The 23,384-nt window shown below is 43.3% G+C and overlaps 1 protein-coding gene across 1 annotated transcript in view; it reads right to left on the bottom strand.

Annotated features, from left to right (window-relative positions):
* Positions 1-23,384, bottom strand: part of Atp8a2 (ATPase phospholipid transporting 8A2) — a 604,547-nt gene that overhangs the window by 33,869 nt on the left and 547,294 nt on the right. The window contains exon 34 of the mRNA XM_008824989.2: positions 16,478-16,582. Within this exon, the coding sequence (XP_008823211.1) occupies positions 16,478-16,582 (105 nt within the window). The remainder of the gene's footprint in view (positions 1-16,477; positions 16,583-23,384) is intronic.

A 23,384-nucleotide genomic window follows, 5' to 3' on the forward strand; every position in this document is an offset into this window, starting at 1 on the left:
TGCAAGTATGAACGCATCAGATTCAAGGTTCTTATTATTGATCTTATGAATAAGTCTCTGATTAAGGAAGTTGTAATTATATGTAGCCCTGTTTTCAAAAAAGCATTCTTATGTGTCCATTTGTATAAAAGTAACACAATGAATCTGTTATCTTTTTTTTCCTGAAATAAGGTCTCACCACATATCCTAGTCTGGCCTCCAACTGAGGACCTTGCCTCCACCTGAGTACTGGGATTACAGGCTTGTGCCACCAAATCTAGTGCAAATTGGTTCTGTTCAAGTGTGCAAATTGGCTTGTGCTCCTGTCTACACAAGCCAGCCACATATAACAAGAACATAACTATCACTCACTATTATTTCAGAGTTCTGGCACCAATCCAAATTACTGGTGGCTTCTTTATGATTTGTACATTTTGACAAGAGATTTAAGTGGCGGATAGATACAGGTTAAGTGCAAGAATGTGACATCTGCAGCTACAAAGTGAGCTATGAAGACACTTAAAACTGGCTACTAACTCCACAAATGGGCCTTTCTAGGCATTGGAGGAGTAACTGCCAGGGCTCAAAATGCCACAAAGTTCTGTGAACTGCAGAGGACTTGGAAGGCCTGGGGAGCATGGTCACTACCACCTTCCTCTGCATCTGTTCAGGGAAGTAAGAATGGTCCTAAGGAAATTCTTAGATCTACTTTGCCTATGAGATCATAAGACCCTCATTCCAGAGAGGTCTTGCCCCACCTGGGGACAGAGGCTGCTGTACAGAGAGGCAAGCAGAGATCTCCCAAGTTGATTTTCATTGGATCACCTCCACCTTATGGTCTAATTGAATTTCTATGGTATTGTCCATTTTTCATGAACCCTAAGTATAAAATACCTAGTTCCTCTTGGACCTTTGGGTCCTCATTTCTGAAGGCTGTCATATTATGGACAACTTTGATTCATAAATTTGATGTGCTGTTCTCTCGTTATTTTGCTACAGGGGTGTCACCACACACTTTGCAACAGGTAAGGAAAAATTAGGCCTTCCTCTCTACTGTGGGGCCTCCCCTTAAGATTGCCCTGAGCTCCACAGCAGTCTTCCCAGCTCAGTGCACCCATCTGCTCCACTTTCCTCCCAGAAGCTCACTTCTCTTGCCCCCTTGTCTTTATTTGCTGAGTTCTAACTCCAGGGCAGCAGGAACCTGCCGTTTTCAATTGGCCACACTCCCGCCTGGCACTTCCTCAGTTTTCCATACATGTTCGTTTCATGGATGAAAAGTGAGTCACTCCATATTAGGCCAAGCTCATTCGTAAGGGTAACACCCAATTACCAGCACCTGAGCTGCCCTGAGCTAATGCTAATTGTTTGGGAAAGAGAATAAACACTGAGTAAGCATGTTATCACTGCTTTATTGGGGAGAGAAGACTTAACTGGGGCTCAGAGAAGAGCTGATGACCAAAGCCCTGATAGCAGACACTGGGTCAAGGTGTACAGAAATGAGACCTGTGTTAGTGGTTTCGGGCTTTTGTTTGGTGGTGGCAGTTTTAAAATGTCTACTTTTATAAATTGAAAAGTCTCTCCAAAATTCCAATAAATCTATTGTTAAATGCCTCAAATTCTGTGATGACTGTCTCCTAGTAGAAACTTTAATACAGTCTCTAAGTTCTTTTGAACCACAAGGCCAATGATATCATTATTCACCTGCTACTAAGCCAGGCCTTATCTGGCTTTCCAAATGCCAGATGGAGATGGAACTTCCAAGTCTGTAACAGAGACCAGGCCAGGGGCGGGCAGGCTCGCTCTGTGGTGCAAGGTGAAGGCAGCCGTCCAGTGGAGAGTGTGAATGTCCAGCACTTCTCTTTGTATCCTTTCTTCCTCTGACAGTCCAATGCAACCAAGGAATCCAGGAATTCTCAACATTCCACAAAAATCAGTCACCCTTGAACACTAGATACTCTGCCTAGAGTTTCCCCAGCCTTCCTGAAGATTTAGGGAGAGGGCTCTGGGAAAGGAACAGTGGAATGTGGTTCTTCCTGGGCACAGTGACTTAGCTTATTTTCAGAAGGGTGCACTTGGTCATTTGCCTTCAGCTCCCACAGTTAGAGGGAGAAGGAGAGGGGGGCCAGACTCAAAAGCAAACAACTTCCTGGTAAAGACTTAGAAAAGTGATTAGCAGAGACCTTCTAAGAACCTCCAAAGAATGAATTCCTGCCTGGAATGTGCAATACCACCATTCAAACTATATGACCCATAGAACAACAGCCAAAAAGAAAAAAAAATCAAATGAATGAAATGTGTTTTCTATGGCTGCCCAAGTGGCTGAAGTGAAACCAGCTTAGAAAACAAAAGGATTAGAGTTTCTCATTAGTACTTAAAGGGGCTGCAACAAGCCACCAGCAGTGGCTAAGGTTAGGACTGACATTCAGTTTTAGTAAAAAATGATCTTTGAAAGGTAGAGAAAATGAATATGAAATTAACTTAAGTCATGGTTCAAAAATATAAGTGTACTAGAATCTTCCTGGAACTGCAATCTGAGGCTGCGGCAAGCTACCCATTGAGCATGTGCCACTTTCCTCCCTCCCTTGGCCAGGCCTGTCCCTCAGGTGACAGCCTGGGATCTGTATCTGCCGCGCTCACAGCAGCTGAACCCTGGGGGTGTCTCCTCCACAAATATCCTCCCAGGGAATAAGAAGACATTTTTGCTTGCTTCAGTAATCAGTGTCAACTGGTGTTTATAATTGTTTTAAAATATTAAACATTAGCCCATCAAAAGAAGGCTCTTGGGATTTAACACCCATAAAATAACAGAGAATTGATTATTTTTGGTTGACACGGGCAGCTTAGGCATTCCCTGAATGCTAATGATGTGTTTTAATTCTCTAAGTGTTTATTTTCCTTCTCCTTCCTTCCTGTACCCAGGGTTGTAGGTCCCAGCAATCCCCCTGTGGGTAATCCAGTCAGCCCTTCTGCAATTTCCTGGACCATTTACTCCCTTTGTTCCACTAATGCATTTCCTCACCTGTCTAAGTGTTTGTCTGCTCTGCTAGAGATTGAGCTGCTCTTGATTGAGCTGCTTTTGCCTGCCTGCCAGTGTTGTTGACTCTGCAATTGTTTGCCTAAGAACACACCCTGTCGTCTAAACTAAAATGTGCTGGTGGCTTGTCCCTCTACAAAATTAAATACATTTAGTTAATTTCTTTCACAGACCAGACTAGGCCCCGGAAGCCATCTTCCTTTTCTGAACCATATCAAGATAGTTGACAGGTACATGAACATCCTCTTATGTTCTGGATTTTCCACTTGAGCCTTCCTTAGGGAATGGGGTATGGTTCCTCTGCTTACTCCAAAACATGCAGACTTCATTCAGTCATTTCCTTTGTGTTCTGCATCATTGACCAGCCTGCCAGCTTTGACCCTTTACATCAGACGTTGAGGGCAGGTGAGCATCCTCACCAGGTTACTGATATGCCACAGCCTTCTGAGCCCTCTAATGAGGATGGAATTGCAAATGGAAGCACTGGGGAGACTCAATATCTTGTTTATGCAAAGAAGCCTGGCATAAGAGGATCCATGTTTGCCTTTAAGCTGGGCAACACTAAGCAGAGATGACACACCTCTCTAGGGTTTGGGTCCCTTGTTCCCATGGGCCACATGTAGTCATATTGTTAAGCTTTTAAAAAATGGGACTGGAATGAGGGAGCTGGAGAGATGGCTCAGCGGTTAATAACACTGGTTGTTTTTGCAGAAGACCTAGGTTCGAATCCCAGCACCCACATGCCAGCTAATGACTGTCTGTAACTCTAGTTCCAGGGCATCCGATGGCCTCTTCTGTCCTCCACGGGCATTGCATGACACGGGTGCACTTACCTACATGTAGACAATACTCTCATACACATAAAATAAAAGTAATAAATAAAATACTTTAAAAATGGGACTAGAACGTATTAATTCATACATAGCATTAAAAATAACTTCTGCAGATGGGTGAAGACTTGAACAACACAGAAATTAGGTATGGTCCCTACCTTGGTTCCAGTATAAACCAGCTGGCCCTGAAAAGGCAGGGATGGGGAACACAGGTCAAAGCCATATGGAAAGTCTGTTTATAGACCAAGTATATTATTGGTACTGAAAAATAATCACTAATTATTAGGTATGATCATGGAACATGGAATTACAGTGTTCATCTTTAACAAGCATGGTATACATTTTAAGAGGTATTATAATACAAGGTATGCTATTTGGAGATAACCCTGACATATGTAAGGATGGATGGTAATGACATCTAAGATTTTCATTATACATATCAGCAGACTAAAACACAGGGCCCAAAGGAGCAAAATACAGAGACTGGCAAAATCACAGTAACTGTTGGATCTGTGCATAGAAGATATGGAGACTCACTGTGCTGAGCTCTCTACTGTCCTGTATTTTTTTTTTTTTTGAAACAGTGTCAGAAACAGTGTCTTGCTATGTTTCCTAAGTGTGTAGTCTCCATCCAGAGCTTAATTCATCATCCTTTCAAATGCCAAGATTACAGGTGCATGGTACCACACCCAGATTGAATAACTTAAAAACCATCAAACAAAAAACCCCCAAATGAACGTTTTAAGGGAAACCCAAGCTGACATGGTCAGAGTGGAGAAAGGTAAGACAGGTGAGTGAGGTCCATGAGAAGGTTTAGAAGTGATGGCACTTATTTGCAGGGCTTTGGGTTTGTCCAGGACAATAGTTGTTCCAATATCCGTCAGCAGCCAGTGCTGGGCCTGGTGCCTGGGACCTGGTACTGACCATGTGGTATAAAACCAGTGGATAGAGATGGGCTAAGGGCTACCTTTGCACAGAGAACAAAGCCTGGTGAGGTCAGGAGAGATGGGAGGCCAAGATTCACATGCTGGGGCTTGGTTTCCAGGTACAAGGAGAGGATTTCACTCATCTGGTCCTTCACGCAGTCTCTAGTTTGGTGAGACTTTGCATATGCATGTTATAAACACATGTGCCTGTTATGGTTTGGATCTGAAATTTCTCAAAGGCCATGTGTTAAAGGCTTGATCTCCATCCACCCTTGGTGTTACTGTAAGGCGGGGGAATCTTTAGGAAGTAGGGTCTGGTAACAGGAAGGTAGGTCATTGAGGCTTGTCCTTCAGGGAGATGCTGGGTCCCTGCCTCTCCTGCTTCCCAGTTGCTTGGAGGGGAGCAGCTCTATCAGGTGTTCCCACCATGTTTTGCCTCACTAAAGGCCCAAAGCAACGGGGGCCACATGAGCTCCCAGGAGCTAAAATAAACCTTTCTCTCCTTTCAATAGTTTATCTCAGGTATTCTGTCACAGCATCAGAAAGCTAAAGCAACATCTCTCATACTAATCTGCATACCATGCTTATTTCATAAACTTAATTATGCACTCTTCACAGGGTAGTGAGAAACTTTTCCCTGTGGGTGTAAGGAAAGCAAAAGAAACAGATCTATAGCCTGGTCTGCACTTCAGGGTAGAGGGAGACCATGTCAGGTTTGAACCAGATATGGCCTGAGAGGGCAGTGTGGAGGCTGGAGAGGGAGACAACCGTGGAGAGAACCTGTACTGATAGAAGGAAGGGCCCTGGCAGAAGGCAGCCTTTTCAGGGAAGGCCTGGCATCTGGGAAACAAAGAGAGAGAGGGAACAGCACTGCTCAGAGGGAGTCTGTGATTTGGGAGCAGCTTGTCATGAACAGAGCAGAGGCTGTTGAAGGAAGGGGAAATCCTGAGAGGAAGCTGGCAGGGCCTGGTGGGGACACTGCGCTTCAGATGGGCATCAGAAGAGGCTGGAGTGTCTTCTGATGAGAGAGCCTGCCTGCACACAAGCCTCTCTTGTATGTGAGAAGAGCTCCTGGAGGCAGTGGCCCACTTGGATCCTGTTGTCACTAGATGCACCCTTGTCCCCCATTCCACACTTACTCTGTGAGCTGGCTATGAGGTTTGGTGGTAGAGTGACTACCTACCATGTGTGAGCTCCTGGGTATATCTTTAGCAGCACAAAAAAACAAGAAGCAGAAACCACAAATTCACTCTGGCTACCTCCACTACCCTGATATGGCTGGGGTTCTTCTGGGCTTCTGTCTTTTACTTAGACTGGGTAGAGGGACACAATACAAAACAGAATGCTTGCTGTATTCATGTCCTTTGTTGGGGAAAAGCCCACAGTGTTAAGAATGACCAGTGGAGTTAAATCAGCTTCAGCCTTTAGGTTAAAGGATGAGATGGAAGTTAATGCTCTCTGAACATCTACGTATGCTGTTGTTTTACTGTGGATTTTTCCATTTCGCCCTCAAAGCAAATTCATGATGGGAAAAGGAAAGTTCAGAGACGTTAATAACCAAGCCAAGGCCGCACAGCTAAGCGAGTGGCAGGCCCTGGAGCCCCATTCTGGTTTGTCTCTCTCACAGCTGGTCTCCTTGCTCTGCTTCATGACACAGCCATGGAAAAAATGCAGCTGGGAGGCCAATAAATCTCAACCAGGTGTTGGAAGCAGACACTTGCCACCTGGCTGGAGAAGTTTGCTGAAATGATGCCATAATTTCCTGGCCTTTTGGACAATAAAAAACTAATAGTCATTTTAGAAGAAAAGTGTGGATGGGGCTGGAGGAAGGTAAAGGGAAAATGGAGGTGCCAACAGCCATAACTTTGAGAATATACATCCCCCCTGCTCTGAGAACTTATGTAAAGTCAATACTGGAGAAACCCTGCAATAATGCTGGTGTCTCACAGGAAAGGCTCGCCTAAACTCCAGCTCCATGTGGCATTTGTGCCGATACCAAACACCTTCTCAACCATTATTATTGCATTTACTTATTTATTTGAGATGCTGGGATTGGAACCCAGGGCCCCTCATGATAGTCAAGAGCTCTATCTCTGAACCACACCCCAACCTTTAAACTTCATTTAAAGATGAGAGGATTTCTGTTTAAGGGCCACAGTTTTGTGAGTGCTTTTGAGTTTTGAATTGAATACTACTCAGGATGTATTGTTTTTTTTTTTTTTTTTTTTTTTTTTTTTTTTTTTTGGTCTTTTGAGACAGGGTCTCCCTGTAGCCCCAGCTGGCCTGGAACTCACTACGTAGACCAGGCTGGCTTTGAATTCACAGAGATCCGCCTGCCTCTGCCTCCCAAGTGCTGGGATTAAAGGTGTGCGCCACCATGCCCGGTGTATTGGTTTTGCTACACACACACACACACACACACACACACACACACACACACACACCCCTGGGAGACAGTGCTGCCAGGAGCAGATAACCTCTTGGTGGGTTTGGAAATCCTGGATAGGTTGCAGGCGCTGTCCCCTATTCTTCAGCAAGGAACACAGGGCTAAGACTCCTTCATCATAGGCAGCATCCATGCCCCCTCCCCCAACCCCCAGTGGGGCTTGTCTAAGTAGAGCCTGGATATAAAGGAAGCTGGGAGGGAGAGAGCAGGCTTCACCAGCACCCAACTGGGATCAATTTCCTCCTGAGGTCACTCCACTCGAGGTTCAGGCCCCAACCCCAGAGCCACGCATCAGTGTTCACGGAGAACATAAAACCAGAGGGAGATACATGATCACTGGCAGAAGACTCGAGGCCAGACAGGCTGCTACCTTTACCCAAAGAGCAGCTAGCCACAGGTCAGTGAAAGCACTCAAATGAAAGAGATCTGTACTTTTCTAGGAAGGCAGGGGCAACAACCAGCAATTCTGGGCCTTGAAACTGGAGACAACCAGCCTGGGCCCACCTGCCCCCTCCACCAACTGTGATCAACAGAGAGAAGGACCAAGAATAAAACAAGGGACTCCTTGTTTATCCCGACTAAGATAACACTGCCTGTAGATGCTTTCATCAAGTTACTCTCCTGCTTCTTGCCCTAACACCTAAAATATCACAGAGCACTCCCTGTCCCACATCAAGGAAGAAGAAATATTAAGGAGAAAAAGTTCATTTTGTTCCTTACATGATACTTTGGACATCTGTTTATTATATCTATGAAGGTAGGTAGTCATGAGTAGATTTTCATCTACTGGGAGAAAAATTGTGAGTTATCCTTTAGGAATGAAAAAGGGAAAATACTAAAACATTGAAGAAGGGATCCTTTCATTTAGGTCATTGTTTTGTAGAGAGTAAGAATAATGCTGTAGAGGCAGCTGTTCTACAGAGAGCAGCAAGTCTGCTTCTCCTTGGGAAGGGTTCCTGGGAGGATGAAGGGATACTTTTTGGGTAGAGGATAGCAGCCTGTTTGACCTTGAGCTTTCTGCCAGTGATCATGTGTCTCCCTCTGGTTTCGTGTTCTCTGCTCTGACCAACCCAAACACTAAGATGTGTTAATGTTTTGGTTTTTTATTTTTTTAAATTTCTTTTTATTTTATGTGTATGAGTGTATTGCCTGAATGTGTGTGAGTGCACCCATGTTGTGCAATGCCACGGAGGTCAGAAGAGGGCTTCGGATTCCCCTGGAACTGGAGTTAAGGACGGTTCGTGGCTGCCATGTGGGTGCTGGGAATCAAACCTGGTTCCTCTGCAAGAGCGAGGACAGCACTCCTCCAAGGATAAACCAAGGTCAAGACAACCGCTGTTGACACAAGAAGCTTTTCCTTAACTGCACTGTGCTTTGTGCATGTCTAACTCTCTGGTCTCTCCTAGACTCATCAAAGTCATACGGATGGGACTTACTTATGCATGAATTCCATGGGTTAGTTTTATTTACTAATGAGAAGGAGTAGAGTAGAAGCATTGTGTTAGTTACTTTCCCATCACTGTAAGAAACACCTGACAGAAAAGAAACAACTTCAAGGAGGAAAGGTTTATTTTGGCTCACTATTTCAGAGAGTTTCAGCCAATCAGGGCAGGGAAGGCATGATAAAACAGCTTGGTTCACATCATGATATGGAAGCATGTTGGGGAAGACGGCTGTTCATATCATAATGGACCAGGAAGCTGAGAGTGAGGCTGAATCAGGGGTAGCAATGGCCTTCAAAGGTCCACCTCTAAGTGACTTAACTTGTCAGCTAGGCCCTACCTCCTAAAGTTTCCAGAACCTCCCAAATACCACCACTAATGGGAGACAAAGCATTCAAAACTTGAGCCTCTGAGGGTCATTTAGATTCAAACTGTAATTATCATGTTAAAGAAAATTTAATGTTTTATTAAGATAGTGTGAAAGATTGAGATTCATATAAGTTCATTAAAATGTTTAGTTAAAAAATTTTACTGGGGTCAGAGAGATGGATGGCTCAGCAGGTAAAGGCACTTGCTGCCAAGTTTGATGATCTGAGTTAGATTCCTGGAACCCAAACGGTAAAAGGAGAGAACCAACTCCCACAAATTGTCCCCTGACATGTACGTGTGTGCCATGGCATGGCTGTGCCTCCCCCATAAATATAAAAAAATATTTCTTTAAATTTATTGACTAAGATATAGAAGGACCCTTTGAATTTCCTAACTACTGTTTCAAAATTCTAAATTTGGGACAAAAGGATTTTTAAAGGCTAATGCCTAAAGATTTTTGTTTTATTTCCCATGAGTGCACTCCTAATGAAAACTGCTAAAATATCTGCCAATGGCTTGGCCCTCATGCTGTGACCTGGCAGGATGTCCTTCATAGGACCCTATGGAATGGTGGGAGGACTGAGCTGAATGTCAGTGGTGAGGAGGTTGAGGACTGGGTACAAAGGTTGGACTGGCCCAGGAAGGCAAGGGAGCTCCATCTTTGTACCCATAGCATTGTGCTAATACCCACCTGCAATTATATCTTAGGTCTATTCTTTTTATTACATTTTATTCAGTGTGTGTGGTGTGTGTGTGTGTGTGTGTGTGTGTGTGTGTGTGCGAGCGCGCGCACCACAGTGCATTTGTGGAGGTCAGAGGACAACTTTCATGAGTCAGCTCTCTCCTTCTACCATGTAGGTCCCAGGGATCAAACTCAGGTTGTCAGACTTGGCAGCAGATATCTTACTAGCCCTTAGCTCTATTGGGTTTTTTCAAGATTTTATTTTTAATTATGTGTGTCTAGGTTTGTGTCTGTGGGTATATGCACATGTGTATGGGTACCTGTAGAGGCCAGAAGAGGGTGTTTGATCTCCTGGAGCTGGAATTACAGTTGGTTGTGAGCTGCCTGTCATGGGGGGGGGGTGCTGGGAATTGAACCCGAGTCCTCTGCTTGAGCAGTATGTACTCAACTGCTGAGCCATCTCTCCAGCCCCTTTATCCTTCACTGGTAAGATAATTGGCCTTTCCCTGGAAACTAAGAGACTGCACCTCCCTTAGCATCTTCCTTGGCTCTCCCCACTTCCAAGATGAACCAGCAAATCAGACACTAAGTCACCTCCCTTTCCTTACCAGCAGCTCACTGGGCTGGACTTTTGCATTTCCAGTCAGTTAGTCAGCCAGTATTTATGGAGTTTCCATAAGGAGCCAGGCAAAGGAGGGAGGGAGGGATAGAGAGAGAACACAGAAGTGAAAATCAGATGGGGGTGGAAAGGAGAAGTGGAAAGGGCAAGGCAATGTGAGAAGAGATCAGGATCTCAGAGGGAGCCTAGAAAAATCTTTAGAGGGAAGGATGAGCTCAACCTCACAGCAGTGGAGGTGTCCAGGAATCCAAGCAGGTGTGAAAGAAGCAAACAATAGTGATGGCCTCAGGTGGAGAACAGCATGCCACCAGTAGCAGGTGGTCCACTTAGCACACCTGGAGCAGTTAGAAGGGAGAAAAACAAAGACTGGGTGCTGAGGCGACAGTGAGCCCCCAATCCCACAATGAAGCTCCACTCTGGGAAAGACAAAAGAGGAAAAGCTGACCAAGTGACGGCATGCGCACACATGAACACGTGTTCATCTAGATATGCACGCACACATAATCACAATAACTACAGTTGTGAAACTTACCTGGGCTCCAGAAAACAGATTTTTAAAAGAGCAAGTAGGAAACCATATTTAAACTCTGTCTTTTAAGATCCTCTTGAACATTTAAAGGTGGAGTTTTGATAAGTGGATGTTTAAGAATTACATACTTGAGGCCCGGGTAAGTAGCTCAGTGGCAGAGTGCTTGCCCTGCATGGCTAAGGCCCAGCACTGCAGCACAAAGCTAGCTGTGGGGTGGTGGCACCTGACTGTTATCCTACAACCAGGGGGATAGGAAGACAGAAGTTCAAAGCCAGCCTGGGCTATGAGGAAAGACTGTCTCAAGAACCCAAGGCAGGACAGAAAGCCGGTAAAAATCTTGGGGATACGAGAAAGGAAAGGAGTCCCTCACCCAGGAGTCTGGTGGAAGCCTTTCTAGCCAGTAGTGAAGCAAGAATTCCAGAACGATTAACAACTGCTTAAAGTCTTTCTTCTTTCCGAGCTGTAAACCTACAATTTTCTAGGAATCTCACCAGAAACCCCATTTACAGGGAAAGGACATGTGCTAAGCCCCTTGTTTCCTGTTTCACCTTATCAGATCATAATCTCCTCCAAGGCCCCTCTGGAGCCACCCCATAATCTTACTTATCAAGAGAGAAAAATGAAAAATTAGAAGTTTCTTAACAACCTTCTTTTTGAAATGTAACCTGAGAACTACCAAAGGACTGAGGCTTAGACCCTTAAGTGGGACTCTCCCTTCAGGAGCCTGAACCCACACTTGGGCATGTCCCACCTTCCCCCTTCTCTCCCTTGGGAAACTCAGACCTATACATGTGTATATCTTTCTTCCTGAGCGCCTCTCTTCTACATGAAAACACTTTAACAACAACAGCAAAAAATCTCCAACTCTACAACATACTGGCAAGGCCTGAGATTCTGTTCTGAGTTGAAACCATAAATCCAGGTTTGGTTGAGTCCTGGTGGCTTAGATTAGGGGAACTCTTCAGGGGTGCAATGTAGCTCAGTGGCAGAGCATGTGCAAGGCCCTGGATTCAACCCCTAGTACAGCACAGAAATAAAACAAAAACAAAAACAAAACCCACCTTTTTTTTTTTTTTTTTTTAAAAAAAGAAATTTTTCTTGGGGCTAGAGAGGTGACTCAGTGGTTAAGAGCACTGACCGCTCTTGCAGAGGACCCAGGTTCAGTTCCCAGCACCAGCATAGCAGCTAACAACCTGCCATAACCCCAGTTCCAGGGAATACAATGCCCTCTTCTGACTTCTGCCGTCATTGTACAACAACAGGTGCACTTACACACATGCAGCCAATACACTCATACATGTAAAATAAAAATAATAAAAATATTTTTTAAAAGAAATTTTTCTTTTTTCTGGAGAATTTTACAATGTATTTTTTGATTTTTAAATTTTATTAATTTATTATTGTTGTGTGTATATGTATGCGTGTTTGCTAAGGCACTTACAAGCCATAGCACGTGTGTGTGGAGGCCAAAGGACAACTTGCAGGAGTCATTTCTCTCCTTCTATCATGTTGATACTAGGGTCTGAACTCAGATTTCCAGGCTTGGTGGCAGGGGAGTTTACCTGCTGAACTATCTCTCCAACCCTTGTGTCTTCTTTCAAAGTTAACAGTCCAGGCATGACTCCCTTTACTATCATGATTCTCCTGTCAAACTGAATATTCACTGCTGATACTCTGCTTACTCACAATGACTCAGGCTGTACATATTATTTCATAAGTCTCATCCCTCCCTTCAAAGTACTAGATGTCTAGGACAGATGAAGAGATGTCAATGTGTGACCAGATTCCAAAGGAAGGATATACAGCTAAGTGGCTCAGTCAGGATTCACATACAGACTCCAGATCTCTGGAGGGTGCTTATGGCCCTGCAAGCTAGGGTGGGGGGGTCCCTGCCTCGGCACATTCTCCCGGGTGCCCTTACACAGGTGCCCTCTGTCGGATGCCTGCTCACTGCTGCTGCCCACTCAAGTCCTTTATAACCTAAGTCCCCTTTTTACCCTTTCTCCAGCATGAAAGCCTTTCTTGATGGCTCCAGTCAGATAGTCCTCTGACTGTCCGAGCTGTCTGGCCCAGTATTGTGAGGAAACTTCTGGCCAGATGGAGCCGAGCAAAGCTGGATGGATATTCTCATATCACATCACATGGAATGCTCTCCTCTGCTCTGTCTCAATAGATCTGACAATTCTGTTTGGAATTCTCATTACTAGTTAGAAATGATTTATGCTTGTTTAGAAATCCTGTGTAACCTTGAGAATTTGTGAGATATAAGAGGTCCTGTAGGATTCTGAATATGATAAAACTTGTGCTTACCAAGTTTAACAGGTATTAAGACAAATATGAATTTTTTTTTATCGATCTCAATTTGCTGGTGCTTCCTACTGCCAAATTTTTGCAGCCTATGAATATGATTTTTTTTCAGGTCTCAAAAGAATGTTATAGGTCTAGTTTGAAGAATGTTTGAAGATCTAGTAGGCACTAAACTCTGTGCCTAGACTATTTGACAGACAAGGATCCCTGCTACCTGTTCACAATGTTAAGTTTATTTGCTTTTTCTTTTCTTTTCTTTTTTGCAGTGCTGGAGATGGAACTTGCAATGCTAGGCAAGCCCTCTACCACTACACTATATCCTCTGCCCTAACTTTAAGCTTATTGGAGACAGCAATTTTTGTTTTATTGGTTTATAATTACTAGCATAATGCTTAATGCACTAACTTGCTAAAAAGTAAGTCATAAATAAAACCAAAAACACAACTTCAACAACATACTCCCAAACTCTTTCCTAAAATATCTATGGTTGATGGAACTGGTAAAAGAAAGGAGCAATGGTTTCTCCCAAGCTCATGTGACCCCTGAGGAACAGATCCTCAAACAACCTTAAGTATAAAAATAAATTGATTTATTTGGGTCAACTGTATGATCTTAACCACCCAAAAGAAAAGTATAACCAAAGAGTAAAGACATCAGTATATTTCTTTAAAAGTTCAAGGGATTATACTTCCCAGACATTAGGTTTAAGTCCATATAAAAAGTTATTTAGACAATTATTTCTCATTGATGATTTTGTTCCTAATCAGAAAGTGCTGCTCAGATGTAAGACTTCAAATCTTGGTCTCCAAGACTGTAGTGTCCACCTGTAGCTAAGGGAGACAACCTGTTACTGTTCAAAAATGATAGCTACATTTGTTTTTCCCCCTGATCTAGAAGCCTTTGAGAGGGAATTGACACTGATTCTAACCACTCCAACAGCTATCAAAATACCTGAAAGTAAATCCTGAATCCATCATTCTAGAGTTCAGCCTTGGAAGACAAAAGAAAAATGGGGAGGAACCCAATAGAGATATGCTTTTGGAAGCCCTTGTCAAGAAATTCAAATGGACTCTCATATGAACATTTGAAAATTGCCCTGTTCTGACTTTTTTTCTAGTTTGGGAGTCTTTTAGACAGACCCACTGAAGGGGTACCCCAATTGCCTCACCCTGCATCCCTGTTCAACACAGAAGAAACCAGAGCAGTCTGCATCCCGATTCCCTATGTGCAAGGTGGATAACCTCTTTAGAGGATGGTGTGATAAGAATAGAAGGTAGTGATTGGCTAGGCAGTTATGGTAAAAAGACCCCAAAGAAAAGTAGCCAGTTTCTTGGCTAAAAGTCAAAATGTCTTTGGGCCTCTTAGCAACATACTCTGTTCCAAAGGCCAAAATTGTCGAAAGTATTTGGGAGCTCTTATCTAATCCTTAAAAGATTTTAGGGTTACCTTTTCAGAGGGGAGAATGTTAGAGTAGCAAAAAGCCCCATAGATAAAAGAAGAAAGAGTATGTGAAGCTATCAGAAATAAGTGATGGGGAGATATGGGAGGAGTTGGAGGGGAAGGAGTGGGCATAGATTTGATCAAAACGCCTTATATGCATGTATAGAATTCTCAATAAGTTATTTTTTTTAAATCTATGATTATTTGAAGTGATATTTCTGAACTATCTAGAATTCCCAATTCTCATTTGTGTGCGTGTGTGTGTGTGTGTGTGTGTGTGTGTGTGTGTATACATGTGCATATGGATGTGTGTTGAGTTCAGAGGACAACCTTGGGCATCTTTCCTCCTTAGGCAGTATCTACTTTGAGTTTTGGAGAGAAGATCTCCAACTGGGACCTGGGGCTTGCTGATAAGGCTAGGCTAGCTGGCCAGTAAGCCCTAGAGATACACCCGTCTCCATCTGCCCAGAGCTGGAGAACAAGAGCTTATTATATATTATATTGATTTTTTTTCCTCACTGAGTTCCAGTGCTGAGGGTTCTTACCCAGAAATCCACCAGTGCTGGGATCACAAGTGTTACCATCCCTGGAGTTTTACATGGATACTTGGGGTTGAACTCAGTCAGGTGCCTGTACTTGCCCTGTGAGCACTTTATAGACCGAGTTATCTTCCCAGCCCAAATTATCCTTCTTTAAAGACAAAATATGCTTTGATTTCATGACTCTAAAAGATGGTTCAAATAAACACAATATAAAGCAAAACTAAGAAGTCTCTAACTTACTCAGCTTCCGGATCTTTGTTTCATTAGTTGTGACAGGTTTGCCTTCAAAGCACTTAGGAGGAGTACTCAGAACTGTCTAGATATTTCATACTGCTAAAACAGCAATATCTTTCTATTATTGCAGATGATCCTTGGCCCAAGGACATCTCCTTTTATAGCACATACATTTCAAACAAACACACCCTATTTTAGCACATCCAATGGAACATATATCCTCTTCCGAGGCCACCTGGTAAGTATGGGGCAGGGCAGGTTGACATTCCATGAGAAATAAAGAGGTGAAGCAGGCTGGGCTTGAAGGCACACATCTTTAATCCCAGCACTAGGGAGGTGGATCTCTGTGAGCTCAAGGCCAGCCTGGTCTACACAGCATGAGTTCCAGGCTAGCTCAGGTACTGGGAGACCTTGTCTCAAAAAGACAAAAATAAATAAATAAATAAATAAATAAATAAATTGAAGGGGGTGAATCTGTGAGGAATTAGGTGGGAAGTGAATATGATCAAAATGTATTATATGAAATTCTCAAAGAATTAAATAAAAGATGAAACAGCAGCTTTGGTGCCAACAATGCCCATAACCTTTCTCAACTCTAGTGGGAAATAATTTTTTATTTTTAAAAATTCCCCTTCCCAGGTATTCTGAGATGGATTGTAATGGAATTTCCACAGACAGCTAAAACACTGCTTCATTAGCCACAAACCTTCCTGTACATGTTCCGCCTTGGGGAAAATGATTGGGCCTAAAATCCTAAGGCCTGGCTTTTGGATCTTCTTTCAACCTGGACTCTTCTGCTTTAAGAAAATATTGCTATGCTGTCAGTTTTATGTACATGGTTGTTTTGTCTACATCCAAACCCAACAAAATCACTACTATTACCCGGGGACAGGCCCAATAACCAGAAAGGCAGACTCCCCTGGCTGCTCAGGAGCTGCAATTTGAAACTCACCACCAGGATCACATTCTTAGCTTGTAATCAATGCCTGAAGTGGAGCCCACCATGCTCCCCTTGAAATCTGAGCTGAGGAGGGGAAACCTGGGAAAGAGGCAGAGAGAAGAGACAAGAAGAACACACCATGGAGGGGGGCCTACCTCTTTGCAGTACCATCCCGCAGCATTGCTTTCCCCATCACTCTGGATTTGGTCTCCAGCTCCTGTACCTCTTCCAGCAGTGTCTTATTGCAGGTGTGCATGGCCCTGGACCAGGAAGAATACACAGAAGGAACATGGTATGTAACCTTGACAGTGCTGTGAACACTGACCACCAACCACCCTTTCCACCACACCTAGGGGACCTCTCACTGAGGCTGAGACCTGGACATAGGGGAGCATTCATCATCTCTACATGCAACACAAACTCCATCAGCACAGCCCATACCACAGATGAGTCCTGGACTGTGAACGACAGGCATCCCATCCCCAAAGAGCTGAGGACCAGGCTATTGAGACCAAGGACTAGAGGAGCCCTGAAGACCTAGGAGTTGGTCCCTAGAGCATCCACTACAGGATCTGAAGCAGTGAAATTTTAAATCTTTCCCTTTGCATAGGTGTTGGTCCCTGCCCAACTGGGTCACAGAACCCAGGAGTTGGTAGTTCCTGCTCCCCGTCCAGTATGAAAAGAGCCACTGCCTCAGCAGAGATGAGGTTTAGATACCAGAGTTCATGTTCTTGGTGCAAAACCTTTGGAGTCAATGAAAAAAATCAAGCACAGCCTTCTACTCCTCCTCTGGCTAGGATTTACTCAGAAAATCCTGAGCTGGTTTCCTGCCACAATGTGAACTCAACCTGGACACTTGGTTTAAGATTGTTGGTGGAGGGATTACATGCTCCCTTTTCCTGGTTAAACTAAGAATCCGCACAATGGTCAAATAATGTGCTCATCTCAGTTTCCTCTAAAATTGATGCTAACTAACTAACTAACTAACTAACTATATACATGTTAACCATCATGCTGTACCTCATAACTATGCACAATTTGGTGACAACTAAAAAAGAAAAGATAGGTTGTCTTGAAACACTATATTTTTCATTGCCATGAGGCAATATCTTTTAAAGATCTTATTTTCTGCCTACAAAGCATCTTAGTTTGGAGGGGGGTGACAGATTGAACCCAGGACCTAATAAATGCTAGACAAATGCTTTGTCACTGGGCTACTGTTCTACTAGCTCCAGCTTAATTAAATATAGACACATAAACACACTATAGTCTCACTAAATTTATGTCAATGCATTAAACTTCTAAAAATATTTTATTATTTTTATTTTATGTGTATGAGTGTATTGCCTGCATGTGTGTAAGTGCATCCATGTTGTGCAATGCCTGCAGAGGTCAGAAGAGAGCATCAGATCCCCCAGAATCTGTTAGGCCCCATGTGGGTACAGGGAATAGAACTTGGGTCCTCTGCAAAAGCAGTCAACTGCTGAGCCATCTCTCCAGCCCCATCTATGCATTACACTTTAAAAAAATTTAAACTAAAGAAAATTAAAATTGATCCTCCAATTGGAAATATATAGGTGAAGAAAAGGTATTTAACAAGAGATGGCCTGGGGAAGTAGCTCAGTGGCAGAACACTCACCCCTTGGACTAATCCCTAGTACCACTAAAAAGAAGAAAAGATAGGTGGTAGATACCGGGAAAGAAATACTGCAAAACGAAAAGCCTCATAAATGGGCAGTGCCTGCCAGTTTTCTAATCACAAACAGCTTTGGGACAACTTCATGTTGACATAAACGCACTTGAGCCTGCTGGGCAAGAACAGAATTGAGTGCACTACTCAGAAGTGAAAATGGTGACAGGGAACATTCTGGAGATGGGGGCTTGTTCCTCCCAGGCACCCTCAGCCTCCCAGGACAGAGCACCTGATCAGATAAGGCCAGGCCACCCAGTATTCCATGGCTATCTGTAATGGAGTAGTAGCAGGAAGACATGGAAGATGTGCCTGACATCCTTCCTCACAGAATAAACAAGGGAAAACCATACAGGTTTTAACACATAATACCTTAATTACTTCAAAGGGAGTCCTGAGGCTCAGTATTGATAAAATACCACAGTTCAAAGCAGAGACTGCAGAATTTAAACAATAAATGAGAAATTGGCCAATGTTTTTGGAGACAGAAAGGATGTTAAAATGTATACTGTCTAATACTGCTGAAAGTGCTGGGCCCCATCCAGTACCTTTCATCTCATGGGCTTATGGGCTGTGCTGCTAATAAGCCAGTAAGTGGCATGCCCCACCCTGCTCAAAGTCACCCTATTCATAGGTCCTATGCTTCCCCACACAGCCAGAGCAGTCCTCTCTCTATCATTACCCTTCCTCCTGCACAGCACTGTCAACCTCTATGCTAGCCCATTGCTATCTTCTGGGCCAAGAGAGACAAAGGCCACTGAGGAGGAGGCTTGGGATAGGAAGAGTACACATGGAGTAGGGTAGGACCCAAAACCAAGGTGACCCCCAGCATGCAAATACTGTTGAATGGCCTCAAAGGGCAATCAGTGGCCTGCTCACCTCCACAATCCCAGAAACTGTGTGTGTTCTCAAAGGATGCAACTCTACCAGGCTGGCTCCTATGAGCTAGCCTGGGAAGTCAGCCACTGAGAGCCCTGGGTTGTCAGCCTAGGGAGGCCTAGGCTACTCTTTCTATATGCAGCAGGTACATAGAAGGGATGCTAGCAATTTAAGATCATTTTCCCAAGCACCTCTGCCTAATAGGGAGTGAAATAGAAAAACACACCAGAAAGTCTTCTGTCAAAGTATACATGTGGTGACTTCACACAGACTGGCTACCAAGGCAGACTCCTAAGCACTCACCACTGGTTTGAAATTAGGTCTCATTGTGAGTTGGGATTTGGATCACAGCTCTGGCATAGGAAATCTGATTATCTGTAAGTGATTTATTCCCAGTGGTCCAGGGCTTCCTTCATCTCATCCCACTCAAGCACCAGGTAAGCACAGAAGGGATAGGGTGGAAATATCTGGTTACTGCTGACAGGAGTCATTCATGAGCTTTCAAATATAGTTAAGGGTACCTCTGGGTTCTTGGGGATTTTAAAAAATACTTTATTTATTATTTTTATTTTATATGTATAAGTGTATTGCCTGCATGTATGTGAGTGCACCTGTGTTGTGCAATACCAAACGAGATCAGAAGAAGGTGTCAAATTCCCCTGGAACTAGTGTTACAGAAAGTTGTTAGTCACCATATAAGTGCTGGGAATTGAACCCAGGTCCTCTGCAAAAACAGTCAGTGCTTTTAACCAGTGAACAATCTCTCCAACCCCTAAATTTTAATTTTAGGTGGATGAGTGTTTTGCCTACATGTGTATAAGTGCAGTGCATCACATGTATGAGTGTTTTGCCCACATGTATGAAGTGCACCTCAGGTGTGCAATACCAGTGGAGACAAAATGAGGGTGTCAGATTCCCTGGAACTAGAGTTGCAGATGGTTGTTAGAGACAAGGTAGTTGTTAGGAACTGAATCCAGGACTTCTGGAAGAGCAGCCAGTGTTCTTAGCCGCTGGATCATCTTTTCAGCCCCAGCTGTTTTTATAGTTAAAAATAGGAATATAGAAAATGTTATGCCATGAACAAAGGTTTGTTGCAAATATTGATATCTTACATTGAATTATTAGAGAGGAGAAATACTTTATTTATTATTTTTATTTTATATGTATAAGTGTATTGCCTGCATGTATGTGTGTGCACCCGTGCTGTGCAATGCCGTGGACATCAGAAGAGGGCTTCAGATTCCCCTGGAACTGGAGCTAAGGACGATTTGTAGCCGCCATGTGGGTGCTGGGAAATGAACCCTGGTCCTCTACAAGAACAGTCAGTGCTCTTAACCGCTAAGCCATCTCTCCAGCCCCCCGTACTTGTGGACTTCTAATTGTCTTCTTTTTACTAGCGTATATTATTTGCATAAAACAATGGATTTCACTGTGGGATTTTCATGCAGGCATGATTACTTTCATCATCCCCCCCCTGCATTATCCTCTCTTATCTGCCTCCCCCTGGTCCCAGTCCTTTTCCCCAATGGTCTTCCTCTGCTTTCCTGTCCCCTTAGGCCCTTTTAAAACAAATATCTTGGATCAACATTCTGAACGTCTCATCTTTTGGTTTCTTAAACTTTTTTTCTGAATTCCTTTTGCATGCAGGCATAGCAAGTACAATGGAAACATTACATTCTGACTGGGGATGAACATGGAAATACAATGAGCTTCAAGAGAAATTGGTTTGGTTAGAACGTTTAAAAAAAAAACCCAAGGCCCATTTATGCACAGAAATTGTTGATTACCCTTAATTGCCATTTAACTACCTATCTGGGATTATAAGGAGGAAATGAAGTCATTCTGGAAGTGGGGGATGTATTATGTGATGCCTGGTAAAAGACAGGAGATACAGTTTGAAAGAAGGAAACTTGGTCCTCTGTGCATGGTGGCCTTGAGCTTTGTATAACATATATAAAGTGATAGTAACAAAATTCTCCTAGATGCTTATTTATACACGGCAGCTTAGGAAGCATGATGTCACAGGTGAGCATTTTGGGAGAGGGTTAACTAAGGGATATTAAAATAGTTCTGGGCAATTTATACTTCATGCTTCTAATAAGACTTCTCATTAGCTAGGGATCATATATAATCAATTATGTTAATAAACCATAGGGTCGTTTGATCCCTCATAAAACTGGAGAGCAGGATAATAGGGCAGGCTTTTAATGGTGTTCCAAATCTGACTTAAGATAGGTTAATAATGGATCCTCATCCAGAAAGCTGACAGACTTTGTCAAAAAAGTGAATTACCTCATTCAGTTGCTCTCCTTTTTTATATTCTTACCAGCCCAGGTTCTGAAACGGAAGTGAGAGACTGGGCAAAGAAAGTAGGGAGAAGGCAGACGGCAAGCCACTCACCCCCAGGTTCTTAGGTGCTCACAAACATCTACTTGAAAAGTCAGGCCTGCTCTGTGCTGGAGTTCAAAAGCTCTTTCCAAAGACAGCCCTGGGGTGGTGGTACCTGCAGTCTCAGGGGCTAGGAGTGTAGCTCAGTCATGGGGGCTATGAGGGAGGCATTTTCTATAAGTGCAGTCCAGACAGAAAGATCACAGGTGAGCACTGTTTTGTCAGAGACAGGGAATTTACCACCTGCTTCCTCTCCTTGGGAGGAGCCCCCTGATTTACTTGCCTTGACAAACATTTCCGGCACAGTGTATAATATTAGGCAGAATATGAACCCCATGATCAGCAGGGTAGTTCTCACATACATTCACAAAACTCTTGTTTTTAGGATGGGTGAAGTTTAGGTATCATGTTGACATTATAAATGGGGCCTAATGCTGTTGGCAGCCCCAAGTGTCAGCTAATGGACACACTATTCTCCCAGCTTCCCTCAATAAAGCAAGAGCAAAGTGCATTTTAAGAAGCCTGTCTGCAAGTCAGTATGGCCCTTCTGGCTCTGGCACTAGGGTGCCAGTTCTGGGAGCAGTTGTGCTGGCCACCCCTGCCAGGCAGCAAGCAGGAGCTGCAAGTATTTCAATATAACAGGCAAGAACAGCCTCCCCTCTGGCTCCAGGTTTGTAGGGCTCTGGACCCGGCTGGAGCCCAGCTGGCAAGCACCCAGAGAGGAAGTGGCTTTATTCTTTCCGTATGCTGGAGCTGGAAGCACTATCATCTGATTTATCCTTGTTAAAATGTAAATGGTGCTAATTTTATAGTGCTGGGGTCCTACAAACAAGACTAAAACAAGTCTTGTTGGAGGGAAGAGATAATTTGCCTTGTGGTGACAGGGAATTTGGACTGGAATGCATTGGAAAGGGTTCAGAAAACAGGAGGAAGCAGAGCCTATGTAACCTATAAACATTCTCTTTGAAATGAAGCAAAGATACTTTTGCTGAAGACCCACTGGCAGAAGGAGTCTCAATAAAAACTTGTGTTCCTGACATTAATTTAAGAGAGCTCAACTAAGACCGTCTGAGACTAATTTATGAGCCTATTATTGCTTCCCAACTTCTGCAAATTGAAAATGCTGTCAGATGCAGCAAAGCTAAGATGTATTTCTCTAAAATGAACTTATCTGCAGAAGAGGACAAATTCAGCTAGGGAATATATTGTGCTGAGTTTGGGCCTACTGACTCGAAGAGCAAATAACTGAATATTTTCTTACAGTGTATCTGTTAGGTTAAGGAAATCTCTTTCCTGGCTATAATCACGTTCAAGGGTATTGACTGATCATGCCACTTATAGAACTTAATTGTAGCAAATACGATAGAAGTAGTGGTTTGTCAAAGCATTTAAGAAGTAAAAATTATTTCATTTTTAGTAGTAATTAAAAAACCCAATGAGCAGAAGAAAATAAAAACAAAATATGTGCACTAAAATTCTTTCCCACTGTCTGCATTAAGCATCATCAGTTGTCAAATAATGCCAAAATGAAGTCTTTCTCAAAAGACATCCCCTTAACTGTCAGGCAAGAATAACTTCCACTAACTGTGGGAGGAATGAAGAGATAAAAATGATATCCCATGTCTTTTCCTGGAAGGTTTGGATTAAAGTCCCAATTCTCTACCTCAGGGCCCTGAAACAATTGTTGGTTTGCCTAAGCTAGAAGTCTCAATTTTCAGGGAAGTTGGCAACTCTTTCTCGGAAGAGTGGGGGGCCCACTTACACTATATCAACACTATCAACCATATCAACACTATCTCATTTCAAACATTCTTTCTTTGCTCCTGGAGGAAGATAAAACTTTACATTGTCTTGAGACATTGTTGCTTCTTTTATATTTGAAGCAAGATATTTTAGAAATACTTTAAAACACAGAAGCAGAAACTGAGTTTGAATTAATTTCTATTTGATTGATAATATATTTGGTATGTGATTTTCTCCTAGACCTGTAAACTCCCTGTCTAGAAGAATTTGACTGGCAGGATTCCTACTGTGAACTGCTTAGAAACATGAAGATTACTACTTCATTCTTGTCATGGAGGCAACATACATGTAGCACAGTTTCC

The sequence above is a fragment of the Nannospalax galili genome, unplaced genomic scaffold (genome assembly GCF_000622305.1).
Source record: "Nannospalax galili isolate Female #2095 unplaced genomic scaffold, S.galili_v1.0 scaffold488, whole genome shotgun sequence".
NCBI classification, from domain to species: domain Eukaryota; kingdom Metazoa; phylum Chordata; class Mammalia; order Rodentia; family Spalacidae; genus Nannospalax; species Nannospalax galili.